The sequence below is a fragment of the Eublepharis macularius genome, chromosome 4 (genome assembly GCF_028583425.1).
Source record: "Eublepharis macularius isolate TG4126 chromosome 4, MPM_Emac_v1.0, whole genome shotgun sequence".
Lineage (NCBI taxonomy): Eukaryota > Metazoa > Chordata > Lepidosauria > Squamata > Eublepharidae > Eublepharis > Eublepharis macularius.
In genome coordinates this window covers 128,289,027-128,304,481 of record NC_072793.1, presented here as the reverse complement: position 1 = coordinate 128,304,481, position 15,455 = coordinate 128,289,027, and the positions used below count along the sequence as shown (strand labels likewise).

At 41.3% G+C, this 15,455-nt stretch overlaps 1 protein-coding gene across 2 annotated transcripts in view; it reads right to left on the bottom strand.

Moving 5' to 3' along the window:
* Positions 1-15,455, bottom strand: part of SRGAP3 (SLIT-ROBO Rho GTPase activating protein 3) — a 268,972-nt gene that overhangs the window by 121,852 nt on the left and 131,665 nt on the right. For both annotated transcript variants that reach the window (XM_054976158.1, XM_054976157.1), the window contains exon 3: positions 3,552-3,714. In XM_054976158.1, coding sequence (XP_054832133.1) covers positions 3,552-3,714 — 163 coding nt within the window. The remainder of the gene's footprint in view (positions 1-3,551; positions 3,715-15,455) is intronic.

Here is a 15,455-nt window from a genome sequence, read left to right as displayed (position 1 = left end):
AAGCTAAACTCTATAACACTGAAAACACTGAACTCTTTAATATCATTAAACACATTACAGCATATTAGTTGAAAAAAATTATAAAAGAAAAATATTCTTGAAAGTGCCTACAGATAAATTATCTAAGGCTGTAGATTGCCTTTTTTATTTTGAATAAAAACTTGTCACTCAGTCCAATGGGAGGTGGGGGGAGGATTTAGGGTTCCCTCAAAATCCACTCTTTTACCATTGATTTTTTTAAAAAATGCCTTAGGACTTTTCATGCTATATAGTTTGAATGTGAAATCCAGTATCTTAAGAATCATTTCACCCATATTCCATAGGCTTTTTTCAGTGGTCCCCTAAATTTCCCATTTTTTCTGATGGAAAAGTTGGAAAAAAAAGTCCTCAGAAAAACACAGAGAGAAAGGTTTTTCCCCATTTTTTCCAGGCCTTCCCTTCTCTAGACAGGGTTCTGCTTCTCTGCCCAAACTGGACTAGATTAGAGTCTTTCCATGCTCAAAAGCCCCCCAATAGGTATATATATATGCATTTGTTTCCTCAGATATTAACCACACACACAATTAGAGGTACCATGCTTGGAATGGCATAAAAAGGGTTAAAAACCTAGACGGTCTAGCATCTGAAACTCTAGACATTATGTGTCTATGCATCTGCACACACATACACAATATAATGGCAAATTACAATGCCAAATAAGCCTTTTTGATGGATTTAGCCAATCATTATTTCCAGAGACATGTGAGCTGTACTGAGACTTCAACCTCAAGGGACATATTGTGAATAGAATCTCAGATGTGCATACACAACTCAATAAGGTTTCTTTGGTTTGATTAAAAGCAGGTGTTGGATGTGGCAGTCTGCAGATGGAGCCAGGGTAAATGTTACCTCCTCACGCCAGGATTGCTTCAGTTTAATAGCATGACATTTAGTGGAAGGAATAATGCAAACATCCATTAATGGTACCCGAAAAAATTACAATTCCAGAAGGAACCATATAAGAGCCACTGTCTATGAATGAAACAGTTAAAGCTGTCAAGTTTTTATTTGGTTTCAAATACGCCACTTTTTATGTAAGGCAGTTTCTAGCATTGTGACCCTGGCCTGAGGTTATTCTATTCAAAGGCAGTATTTCAAATGCTGGAACTATGCCTGTGCTTGAATGGGGAAAATATGCCTGCAGTTCTAATCTACAATAAAACAAGCTACCCAAAACGGTACTAAAAAAATAGAGGGAAAAGTGTTTGAAGACAAAGCCTCTTACTCAGCAAAAGAAACAAATTAGTTTCAGCATCATCATGCAAAGTTTAGAACTAAAGCTACAAAACCTACTTCAAAACTAGAGTTAATATACAAGAAAGAAGCCAATTTAATCATACAATGAAATTATCCATTGGGTCTGTGTGTGAAAATGTTGAAGCACAGACACTCTGCTATACTAAACTTATGATAATGGGCAAAAATCTCACTGAAAAGTCACTGGTACATGACCACAATTGGTGAGCATCAGAGACAGGGCCTTCTTAGTTTAGTTTCCTTGATTATACAACTCTTTCCACAGAGCAAACTGACCCCAAGCTGGTTGGCCATTGGACACCAAGCAAAATCCCAAGTGTTTTCTACTTCTGGCTGAATTGGATTTTGTTGTTGTTGTGCTTGTTTCTATGTCCTCTGTGTTGAGCTTATTACAACAGAATACAGCTCAGACTCAAATATTATCGCAATTATTAGTTTTATACTGGTTTTATTACCGGTCTCAGGATCATTCTTATTTGATTGTCATATAATTTAATTGTTCTGTCTTTTAACTATCGTTGAATGGATGTCATCTCAGGACTTGTACAGAGTGCAAGATATAAATATTGCATTCAAAATAATAAAAAATCATCAAACATATGGTATAGTTAAAGTCTATCTCTTTATACAAAACAATCACCATATGAAAAATTAGATCAAGCACTGTAAATATAACACCACAAAATAGATCAAGATGGGTAGCCATGTTTGTCTGTAACAGTGAAAAAGAGCAATAGTCGAGTAGCGCCTATATAAGACTAACAAAATTAGTGATAAGGTATAAGCTTTCGTATCTGAAGAAGTGAGCTGTGACTCACCAAAGTTCAAACCTTACTACATAACAGGTCATGTATTGTAATTATTGGGTAAATTATGGATATTTTGATTACCGAACAAATAGCATACACATTTATTTCACAATGTACTGTGCCCAATACTAACCAGCCTGTGCTTCTAAATAGTTTGGGACCCTTAAGTCTTCAAGTAAGTGAACTTGTCCTTACAGAGGTATACAGTCCCTAACTGCTCCTCTTAGTAAATATACAATTCTCTAGCGCAAAAGATATCCAGTGAGTATGACCAGGGATTTTCCATTATGCTCTTGGATAGTATCATCTAGTATGTTTTTTATTTGTTATAGTAACCTGTCAATTTGCATTTTTCCTCTAAACATATTAAAGATCTGGAAACATGGTTGAAATAGTTGAATTTAGTCCTTTGTTTTCACCTGAACTGAAATGTTACATTTCATAAAAACCTAATTCTCAACACAAGCACATGTTTATGCCTGCCTCCCTTGTGCATTTTAGCAACAGTATGGAGAAAGCAAAATATTTACCCATTTACTTTCATTTGGGTTGGTGCCATCACATATTACAGCATCATAATGTCCTTACTATGTACATGATTTTCAGCTGGCTACATCATACATATTACATGTTTTTCAAAAAGTGGCATTGAAAGCATGTAATAAGGAACAGAGAACTGGAATCAACCAGCTTTTTAAAAGATTACGTGTTAGACCTCTCTCTTTTGGGGCCACTGAAATGCAATTTGTATAATGAAAAATCAATAGTCGGTATAGTCATAGATTTCGATTAATTCAACCTGCTTTCGTAGGTCTCTTTATAACAGATATTTGTATGCTGCTTCTCCATAGATCTGCTTAAAGGGACTAACACTAAAAGATAACAAAATGAAAAATACAAATGAAAACCATGTCAACAATATTTCACTAAAACAAACCTCACTGGCAACAGAATCACACCAATGTATAATCAATGGCCAATGAAACCACTAAAGTCTCTTGAGCATAAAACAGTAGACAAAAGAGCACAACACAACCATTCTGTTTCGTGCCTAAATGAGGAGCAGAGAAGAGAGATTTCCAAAGATTCCACCACTGATAAAGCCCTGCCCCTACCTTCTACCTGCCTCACTCCAGTGACTGGGGCAAAGAAAGCAGGGCTTTAGGTGAAGAGATTAACCAGCGGGTTAGATGGTATAGAGGCAGCAGTTCTTTGGATACCCTTGTCCCAAGACATTTAAGGGCTTTGAAGAAGGGAAGTACTAGCACTATGAATTTGATTTGGGAAATGAAGGTATAGGGCCATCTTCTGGGCTGAACTAAGTTGGAAGGAAGCATTTTTTGCAGCTGCATTAACTTGTTTCTCCAGCAGAAATGTTGGATCCAGTACATGAAGCGTTAAATTTCACAGAAGGAAAACTTAAGTGTGACACCAATATTTGTTTACCTTTTTAAACAGTCTGATGACATCTTCACTGATTTGGGAAAGTCGGACAATGACATTGTTCATGAAAATGTCGTTCAGGGTTGCATGGTCTCTGCTCTCTCGCCGAGTCTGAGTCAATACCAGATACCAGCAGTTTACAGGAGAAAGAAGGTGCTGATCCTTCCTACAAACAGAGAAAAATTAAATAAATTCTTAGTTTATAAGTGAAGGCAGTCATCTTATCATCAAGCTGCTTTGAGCCAAGAAGGGCAGGGTATAAATAAGGTAATAAAATAAAAATAAAGAACAGTATTCTGCTACAATCAACAAGTATTCCTGAATTTCTCATTCACTTTCTCTGCAATTTGCGAGGTGTCTGAGCGACGCTGTCCATTGCAAGAGCATTGATGTAATATGACAAACACCTGAAGCTGCTTTCTACAGAGCCAGACCATTAACTCACCTAGCTCAGCACCGTTTACAGCAACTAACACCGACTCTCCAGTGTCTCCAGAGCAGAAGGATCTTTCTGAACATCCCCTTTCCTGATCTTTCAGATGAAGATAACAGTGATGAACCTGGGATTTCTGCATGAATAGCATATGCTCTATCTCTAAGCCACACCAAGTGCCCCCCTCCAGTTCTCTCAACTGCACCATCCTCCCAACCCTCTGCTTTCTAGGGATTCGTAACACCCCTGTACACTAGGCCTGGCTGAAAATTAATATTCAGCCAAGCCTGGAAGGAGCTTGATGGAGACACTATTTAGGAAGGTCGGGGAGGTCAGTTCTCGTTCTCCATGTTTTGAACCACAACAAATGGCCTGGACTTACATTGTTCTGGCTGCATTTCAGTCTTGGATACATCCAAGAACAGGGCTTTGACTCTTGCCATGAACCTCCTCCTGCCTCCAGTTCTTGCTCTGGCCAATGGCACAGGGGGACTGGCACCCGTGTCTCCTTGGTCCAAATGAGACACAGTGGAGCTTTAGACTTCCCAAGCTAAATAAGAGGCTGCAAAACCCCACCACTCTGAAATGCAGCCTCGTCAAGGAGAGAAAATTAGAACGTATGGTATTAGACCAATTCTTTGCTATTAAGCAGTTGCAACCAGTCTCCAGAGAGTAGTCAAGATCCAAGATCTACCTCTAATTATCAAGTGAAGAATATGAGGCAAAGGCAAGGCAAAAAAGCAAGACCTGAAACTGCTCAGTAGGGAACAATTCTGCATTAGTAAGGAGGAGTACTAGGTAACTTAAGGCTTCTCCATCTCCCACGCTAGTAATTCTGTCAAACCTTATAGAAACCTCTTTCTGCTAAAACATTGTTTGCAGTACTGTCAGTCACGATTTTGGAGTCAGAGACCATTATGGCAATCATCCACTCATTTAAATTACAATAACGCAAGGGCTGCAAGTTAAAGATATTTACAGTAAAGCCAGCCTCTAACCCAGGCTGGCGTAGCCAAATGAAAACCACTAGACCCATAAAACAGCCCACGGGTGGGACGATGTACCCTCTTGTTTTGACCAGTTGCTTCAGAATGTAAAAAAACTAGAAGTTTTCAAGTTCCTGACAGAGCACATCAGACAGTAACAAGGTTCCGATGCTCAAGACCATGACTAGTAAATCGCAATGCAATAGGTCAGGGAAACTGTGCATGCCTGCCTTTAATAGAATAAGATTGTAACAGATACACTTTTTGAAAACTTGGGCAGTTACATCTCACTAGCTGAAAATTAGCTAGCTCACTAGCTTTTTTCATCTGTAATGAAAAAAGTTCATTACAGATCCAGACTTCTACTGCAATATACTTCACAACCAGATACTAATCAGCACAGAATATAAGCCTGCAATAAAGTGGTCTCCCCTTCACCCAAAGCCAACGTGCAGTAGTGGTTAGAATCCAGAATGCACTGATTCAACCCCCAATTCAACCATAAACTAGATACTCCAGGGGCCAATCATACACTTTCTGCCAATTCAACCAGTATGTTGCAGTGATTAAAAGCGAAGGACTGATGTATACCACCCAGAGCTTGTTGGAGGTAGCAAAGTTGGGAGGAAAATACAGAGAGACTGAATTGTTATCACTGTAGCAGTTGACATAATGAATATTAAGCTCTGGCTAGTTGGCTCACAATCCTCCTGTACTGCCAGTAATAGCCTTCTTTCCTAACATCATTCCCTTAAGAGCATAGTCCAAGATTAATGCCCTGCATCACAACACACAGGTATGGCTTACAAGCAGTTAAAGCTTGGCAAGGCAGTTCACCCTCTCTATGCAAATCATCTCAGCATCCTCGATATAGCAAATCCATTAACATTTCCATTGGCATTCATTATCAGTGCAATAAATTACAAGCCATGAAAAGATGACAAACCCTAGGAACGCCCAGCATTTGTCTGTTCTAATTCGTCTCTGGCTGTCTAGCAACCAGAAGTCATTCTATTTCTCAAGAGGATTTCTAACTAAGAATCTAACAGTTATCTGCATTCCTTCCTTGTATACGCACATAAACACAGACACGCCACAACCATGCACTAACTTGGCAAAAATATTATTTGGCTAATGACTTAAAAGTCAGAATTTCTGCTGAATTCTGAACTCTATTTCTGAACTTTATGGCTTCATGGAGCTTTAAAATGAAATCATCATGATTAATGAAAATTTCATGGTTTGAAGACAAGCAGCAGTTTCCAACAGCATTTTTCCAATGCACAGATTACTGTTGTAATGCGAATGAAGTACAAAATGCTATAAATGCTCTGTGCATAAAAGAGAATGAGAGATATATTAATTCTTAAAAGACTTCGGCAAAAGTATGAAGCACAACTTCTATTTTAGAGAGAGAGAGAAAAGTCATCACACACAAAGAATTCCAGTGAATTTTCAAGCTCTACTTACACATTGCAAAGTCCTCATGTTTGTTAGGGAACAAGACAAGGACTTTGTATCACACATGCAAACAGAATGTTGTACTGCTCAGATGCTATATTATGTTTGCAATCACAGCATGCAGGGAGAAGCTGCTTCAGCCTCCACCACACACTCCTTTTGTGCTCACAAACTGTTCCATGGAGCCCCTATTGGCTCTGCTGCGAGACTTAGGTAAAGCCATATAATACAACATGTGAAACAAAGTCCTCATTTTTCCGCCTCCAACGAACATTGGAATTTTGTAATGCATAAATGGAGCCTCAGACAAACAACAAGCTGTGAAGATAGCCACTGAAAAGAAGGGGCCTATGAGCCTTATGTAAACCAAAGACAAGGTATTTCTTTTTGGCTTCTTGGGGCTAATTCAGACATTAAATGAAATTTAATGGCAACTTGAGTCCAATATGGCATCAGATCCCATAATACTTGCAGCAGAGAGCAGTGAGTGTCTTACAGGTCAATGCAAAGTTCTCTAAAGGTATACAGAGGTAGATTTTAGTTAAGAACTTTGAATACACTCTAAATTGGTACAAACTTGCAAGTTTTGTCTATAGAGCACGAATTCACCCTTTCTTAAAAATGAATCAAAGTCATTAAAAAGAAAATTGTGCATGCAACTAGGGGAATGTTTATGTTTTAGGTTTTACATTTACACTTCTTGCTTGCCAGTTTGGTGTAGTGGTTAAGAGCGCAGGACTCTAATCTGGAGAGCTGGGTTTGATTCCCCACTCCTCCACTTGAAGCCAGCTGGGTGACCTTGGGCTAGTCACAGTTCTCTGGAGCTCTCTCAGCCCCACCCACCTCACAGGGTGTTTTGTTGTGGGGATAATAATGGCATACTTTGTAAACTGCTCTGAGCGGGCATTAAGTTGTCCTGAAGGGCAATATATAAATTGAATGTTATTATTATTATTATTGCCAATACTTAGCATAAATATATTGTTTTCTGCAGAGATACATGCAGGCACTAAATAAAGGTGGTCAAAAGACCATCGGGAAGGAAAATTCCACAATACTATAGTGCAACAGTTTATAAATCTTTTCAAGTGATTTTAACAATAATACATAATTACATCATATTACATATCATATCATTTTTCAACATTTTTCAGCAATCTTATTCATAATACATAGAAACAAGAGTCCTCTGCAAGAGGACCTGAGGGTGTGACGGCAATGCAGCAGGAAAAGTCTTTAAAGACTCAAAATAACGTGTCTTCTTTAGCTTTTTTCTTTTTTCAAATTTTTCAAAAGCCAAGATGGAAAAGTACGTGGCTGGTCCAAAGATGAAAGTTGGGAAGCCCAGCGGTGCCCGGAACTAAGACCAGCAGATTTTCCTATAGTTCTTCATCCATAAGGACTTCCTCAGGGGCAACCAGCTATTTCTATATTTCAAAAAATAAATGCCATACAATATAAGCCACTCCTGGCTTTACGTGTATTTCTTTACAATGATAATAGCAAACATAATAAATGAACATCCAGCTTACCCATACACAGTTGAATCATATACGCGCCGAGAGAACACCCATGGACATGAAGATAATCCTACGTACTATGAGTTTGGGCATTCTAGCTTTTATACATTAGAACCATCCTGATCCTGAGAAAACTTACAGCATATTATCCCCAAATGGCAAATATCCGTCTATACCAAAAAACATTTCAAAGACAGTTCATTGTTCAAGCCCCGGGGGTGCATGGTATTTAAAGAATGAATCCATCTTGCCTCTTTCTGGAGGAGATGTAATTGCAAGTCAGATCCTCTAATGGTAGTACAGAGACCTGCCACTCTAATGTCTTCTGTGTTATGCTTCTTGTCCAAAAAATGTTGTGTGAGTGGCGCACAACATTTTTTGGACAAGAAGCATAACAAAGAAGACATTAGAGTGGCAGGTCTCTGTACTACCATTAGAGGATCTGACTTGCAATTACATCTCCTCCAGAAAGAGGCAAGATGGATTCATTCTTTAAATACCATGCACCCACGGGGCTTGAACAATGAACTGTCTTTGAAATATTTATACCCAAGCCTTGTGTCTGTCTCTTCGTTCCGAATGGAGGAGCAAACACCATTTTATATTGCAAACAACTTATCTACAAACTTCCAGCTACCCTTGAGAACCCACCACACTACAGCCAAGTAGTCTACAGCCAAGCCCAAAGGAAACCACACTACACTACACCACCACACTACAGCCAAGTAGTCTACAGCCAAGCCCAAAGGAAACCTCATCTGCATCGATCTTTTGGACAGGAACTCACAGGATTTATGTCAAGTATTTTCTCAAGTTGCAGAAAGAGACAAAAGATATGGATAAGGCCCAGCATGTATCCAGGAGACTGTTTCTACAAGACAGTCCTGGTAGGGAAAGCAACAAACTACCACCTTTGGCTGCCACCTACAGCTCCTACAAGCACATTGTCAAGGATCTACAATCTTTTCATTTGCTTGGTACAAGAAGTAATTGCTCCTCCTTGCTCCAGGCTTATGTACACTATTTATTTTATTTGCCAATGTGCTAGCACTTGGGAGTGATCTACATCTACTCTGACGTTATTGTTTATTCTTCTAGATCTTCTTTTCATTTGTGCTCTGTACAGCAATGTATCGCATCTATTTCCTGGACTGTAAGACTTTATGGCACCACTTTGCAGTAACTCGCTGCCCTTATGTAATTTCTATCTATATCTGTAGACAAGGTGTATACTACAATACGCTGATCAGTTTTTATAATGCCACAAACTTATTTCTAAATTCCCACAGTAAGAAAAGTGAAGGTAGAAAGAGTAAGAAGGGTGGTACTAAGGATTATTAATGTGTAAAGCAAATAAATGGTTCAGTTTTGTTAAGCTCATTTTCCCCTTGAAACCATCATGTTCAATAATATATTACTGCTATTTAAAATTGATGAACCACTTTATAAGTCTCAGCAGCAATGGAGGCTCTTTAGTCAAAACCTATTTTCTGAGATGACTCCAAATAGAGGAAGTCCTGAGTGTCTTCTTGACACTATAGGCCAGCTGTGCCACAGCAATGTTCTCTGTATTAGATTGGGCTTGCCCGGTCTATCCAGGTCAGGGTACCATTTGGAATATTTATGGAATTGAAATGAAGGAAGTCTTCAGAATTTTTCCTGCTATACATAGAAGTTTTTCAGTGCTCTCCCAAATTTTTACATCGTAAAAACTGAAAAAAGTCCTTGGGAGCAAGGGAACAGACAGATGGGTACACATGCTTTCCCCATTTTTTCCCCAGGCCTTCACATCTCTACTGCATTTACAGCTACCTGGGTAACTCAACATACCCAAAGAAGACTGCAGCTAATTATGTTCTCACCAGCATATTCAAAAGTTCAAGGCATTCAGAAGACAAAGTGAACTAGAAACTGATGCCCAGTTCCTACGCAATATTTACATAGGCTTTTGTGGTTCAGTCAGCCAGATATTGTTCAACTGACCTGGGAGATCCAAGGACACATCCCAGATCCATCATGGAGTTATACTGGATGGTTTCATATACATCATTCTCTCTCAGTTCTGCATTTAACCGAACATGAACCTTTGGGAAGGGACTCATTGAGTTATTCCAACCTGAAGTAAATAAAGTTGAATGTCATTTCTCAACTATGCAAGAAAAGAGTTGTCATACAGCAAGAGGCAACTATAGCCATCCATCATTTGAGGCTCCCACACCTTGCTGATACAAGTCTTAGAGCCTTAACTGTACATCCTTTTTTCCTCTTGCCCACCATGACGACTTTCGATCAGATATGCACTGTGAGTTCTGTGCTCAGAACTCAATTCTGTGATGGGGCCCAATCGGAACAAAGGGACAAACTGGACCATACTGCATCCCTGAGTCCATCACAGTGATGTGGTGCCATTTCAGAATGCTTTTTAAGAACTTTAAAAATCACCACTGGTGACTGCAGCACGGAGGGATAGTAAGGGGCTTCTATCCCCTTCACTGCCATTTTCAAGAGCCAAAACAGCTGCACAAACATTAAAAAACAGACTCTAAAATAGGAAAGAGCAAGAGTTCAGCAGCACCTATATGACTAACAAAATGTGGTAGGGTATGAACTTTCATGAGCCGCAGCTCCTTCTTCAGACTCTAAAATGGCAGACTTGGAGATGTAGTATTGTCTAGCATATCCCAGAGTCAGCAGCAGAGAGAATGCTTAAGGATGCTGTTTCTCAACCTGAAAGAGCCCTGTAGAGATGAGCAAAGGCTATTTCAGGGGAAATGATGCAGCAGAAAGCCCCTTCGATGGGCATACTACAGTCCTAATCCAAGTGAAGGCCCTGTGTGACTGTGAATGGAGTCCTGAACATGAAACACACAGGGCTAAGGAAAAATATGTATAGTTCAGTACTGAGACTTTCAACAAAGAAAAAGAGTATAGTAAACAGTTTAAGATGCAGTGCTTTTCTTTCCTTTTTTATAATTCATTGTTCTAAAACAAGTTTCTAAGTGTTCAAAGATGCTTTAAACAAAGGCTATTTTTGTTACATTAACGAGCAATAAAGCAAGAGCTCAGAACACAGTTGCACATCTTCATCAGCCCACTTGTGGACAGCAGACACTTTATCTGGTGCAATGAACTTTTACAATAAAGAGAGACAGATTGTGCCCTGAGAGCCATACTGCGAGTTACTCTTGGCAAGACAATGCAGGATGTTTGAGCCCTCTTCCTCTGTGGACTTCTCCTCTGACTGGTAACTATCTCACACCCTAAAACCTATTCCAACCTCTCACTACTTTCCTAGGTCTCTTGTGTGTTTGTGAGACCAGTTTAATTGCCTCTTCCTGTGTGTTTGACTTTCCTCTGTTAATAAAACAAATCTTTGCATTGGAACAAGTCCTGTTTTGTCAGTTTCCTCTGGGAAGGAACCCCGTAAAAACTGGTAGAGGATCTCGCCAGTTACTAACCCTCCCTTAGCTATCTCCTTGTTTGCTAATTCCCCCAGTTCTCAAGGAGACACATTCTGGTAACACCAGGTCTTCCCCCCTCCCCTGGCAACAGGCTTCCAGACTGTAGGAAAATATCCATTCAATAGACGTGTATATCACCCAAACACAAAGGTGCAAGGTTTGACATACACCTGCCATCAGATGAGACTGAATAGATCACAGATGAGGAAGGACCAAATCTTCTCACTGTGAGAAGAGAACTGGAGCTCTCTCCACGTCTACAGCTTCATAAAGAAGCAGTAGTAAGGAACATCTTTTCTTCAAAACAAAAAAACAGTGTTTCTTCCTGTAACTGTTGTTCATCTAGGTCTTCCGTGCAGGCACACATAGGACTGCGCAAGCGCAGGCCTGCCAACTTCAGAGATTTTTACAGCTCGAAAACACTAGGGGGCGCCATCGCCTCTCAATGTGCATGCGCGGCCGTCTTCCCGCCAAAAACGGCTCCTAAGAGGCGGGGTGCCCCCGACGTACCCTCAGTCCTCTTTCGCCGCCGCACTACAAGGTAAGTACCAAGAGAATTAGCGGGGAAGGAGGGAGGGTATGTGTGCCTGCACGGAAGACCTAGATGAACAACAGTTACAGGTAAGAAACACTGTTTTTCATCTACGGTCTTCCTGTGCAGTCCCACATGGGAGATTACAAAGCATAAATACCTGGGCGGTAGGCATTGTAGTATCATTGCAGGAAGATTGATTGCAGAACTTCTGTACCCACTATTGTTTCCTTCCTGTCCAGGACATACAGGGCGTGATGCCTGACAAACGTGTCCACCGAAGCCCAAGTCGCAGCCTTGCAGATGTCTTGCAGAGGGACAACTCTCAGGAGCGCTGCCGAAGATGCTTGAGACCTGGTGGAGTGAGCATGTACCTCCAAGGGACAAGGTAAGTAAGCACATTTATAACTTAACAGAATTGCCTGAACTACCCAGCGAGCCAAAGTCTGAGGATTAGTTCTCATCCCTTTCCTTGGACCCGCAAAACAAATGAAAAGGTGGGAATCTTTTCTAAAAGGCTTCACCCTATCCAAGTAAAAAAAAGGAGAGCCCGGCGAACATCTAGTGCATGAAGGGACCTATCTGCCTCTGAAGAGTTATCTTTAAAGAATACAGATAGGGAAATCTCTTGAGACAGGTGGAACTTGGACACCACCGTGAGTAAAAATTCCACTTTTGTTCTAAGCACCACCTTTTCTGGATGGATACTCAAATAAGGAGCCTCACAGGAGAGGACTGCCAACTCGCCCACCCTCCTGGCTGACGTGACAGCAACTAAAAACGCCACTTTAAAGGCAAGTAAATTCAGTGGACAAGTGGCCAGCGGCTCAAAAGGCTTGGAAATAAGTTTAGTCAATACCAAGGACAGAGACCACTGAGGTACTAATACCCGTACTGGGGGAAATAAATTGTTGAGGCCCTTCAAGAACAGTTTTGACGTGTAATGGGAAAACACTGTTCTACAATCAACTGGGGGGTGAAACACAGAAACAGCAGCCATAGAAACCTTAACAGATGAGTTGGACAAACCAGACTGCTTAAGTCCCCACAAAAATTCTAGGACATCGGAGAGGGAGGAGGCCAATGGATCGACCCCCCCCCCCGACCCCTACACCATTCAGTAAACTTGTTCCACTTCAAAGAGTATGATTGTCGAGTAGACAAGCAACGGGCATTTTGAAGCACATGCATTACTCCTTCAGAGAAGCCCCGTCCTGAAGTATCAGCCACGCCGTCAGTTTGAGTGTATGCACTCTGTGATGAAGCACCCCCTGGAAAGACAGTAAATCTGGTTGGTTCGAGAAACGGTGCATCCGGCTGTGGAGTCTCAGAAGTGCATGAAACCACGGTTGCCTTGGCCAGTAAGGGGTTACTAGAATGGTTGACGTTCTGTCCATCTGAATCTTGGAGAGTACGCTGGCTAACAGGGGAAACGAAGGGAAAATGTAATGAAGGCGACCGAACCAGTTTAACTGAAACGCATTCCCAAGAGACTCAAGGCCGATGCCCCCTCTGGAACAATAACAGGGAGTCTTACAGTTCTCCTCCGATGCAAACAGGTCTAAGACTGGGAATCCCCGTTCTGATAAGACAGGACGTAAATACGCATCGTGAAGGGACCACTCATGGTTGTCCCCCCCCAGTCTGCTAAGATGGTCATCCGTGACATTGTCAACACCTGGTATGTGAACTGCCAAAAGCCATACTGAGTGAGCAATGGCCCAATTCCAAATCTTTACTGTCTTCTCACTTAACGCCAGAGACATCGTGCCCCCCTGTTTATTCAAATAAAACATCGTGGTAGTGTTATCCGTCAGGATCTGAACTGTATTATTCTGAACAATATCAGAAAACGAGATAAGTGCATAATAGACAGCTCTTAACTCGAGGAGGTTAATATGTTCTTCACCCTCTGATTGATCCCACAAACCATGGGCATACGAACCCTGACAGTGAGCACCCCACCCTAGTGTAGATGCATCTGTGGTGACCGAAATCTCTGGCTGTCTAGAGCCAAAACTGATCCCTCCAAAGAGGATGGAGTCTAACAACCACCAGTCCAGGGATAGAAGGACCCTCCAGGGAATACTAAACTTCCTATTTTGGGAGTCCCTCTCAGGGAGAAATGTCCTTGAAAACCAAAGTTGCAACGGTTGCATTGTAGTCTCACCAACGAGACTACAGCCGTAGTGGCAGCCATATAACCCAGAAGTACCTGGATGAGCCTAGCCGATTGAAACCTGCACTTCTTGAACTTTTTTATGAGTCCTTTAATTTTATTTGCCTGTTCCATGGGTAAAAAACCAGTGTCTCGGGACCCATCAATAATGGCCCCTATAAATTGGGTGACTTTAGATGGGAGAAGTTTCGACTTCTTCTGGTTAACAAACAATCCCAATTTCAAACAAGTAGACAAGGTGATGGAGATTTGGTTGCTCACATCCCCCTCCGACTGGCCAACAATCAGCCAGTCATCAAGGTAAGGAAAAATACAACAACCTTGTGTTCTAAGAAAGGCAATCACCACCGCCACACATTTAGTAAATACCCTGGGGGCAGTGTATAGACCAAAGGGAAGGACACGGTACTGAAATATACGAGTATCGTAAGTGAAACGAAGGAATTTTCTATGGTCAGGGAAAATAGAGATGTGAAAATACGCATCTTTGAGATCTAAAACCCCAAACCAACAGTTGGAGGGTATCAAGGTCAGAACCATTTGTAACGTGGTCATCTTAAACTTTCGGACCCTTATGGACTTATTCAATTCCCGTAGATCTAAGATAGCGCGGAGCCCCCCATCTTTCTTTTCCACTACAAAAAGGTTAGAGTAAAAACCAAGGAAAGAGGAAGAATCCACCACTTCTTCAATAGCCCCTTTCAATAATAGGGCCGAGAGTTCGGAAACTACCCCCAGTTGGGGTGTTTGTGGAGAAAAAACAGGGAGCCAGAGACCAGGCCATTGAAAAAACTCAGTTTTATATCCAACTTTAACTAACTGTAACACCCAAACATCCGAAGTGATACGACACCACTCAGAGAAAAAAAGAGACAACCTGTCCCCAAACGAGGGGTCAGGTCCCTGTAATTGTCAGAACTGTTTTTGGGAGTGCCCGGAATCCTCAGGCGGGTGCTGGTTATCCCCCTGCCTATTCTTATTGCCCTGCCTCCTCTTCTGGAAGATAGATTGGGGGCTCTGGTACTGGCGTTCAGGTTGGTATCCATACCCATAATAGGGATGATAATGTTGTTGCCGGCCCCTAGCATATGATCTATATTGAGGACAAGTAGACTGGAGCTGATGCAGGACACCATAAGATCAAGCCATAAGTCTATCTTTGCGTTTCTTAGATAGATAGTCATGCGTTCTATCGGAAAAAAGGGTCTGTCCCTCGAACGAGAGGTCCTCAACTTTACTCCTCATCTCCGCTGGTAAGGCTGTGGTTCTCAGCCATGCAAATCTACACAGGACAAGAGCTGATAGAAGAGCTCTGGCAGAAGTATCCGCCATATT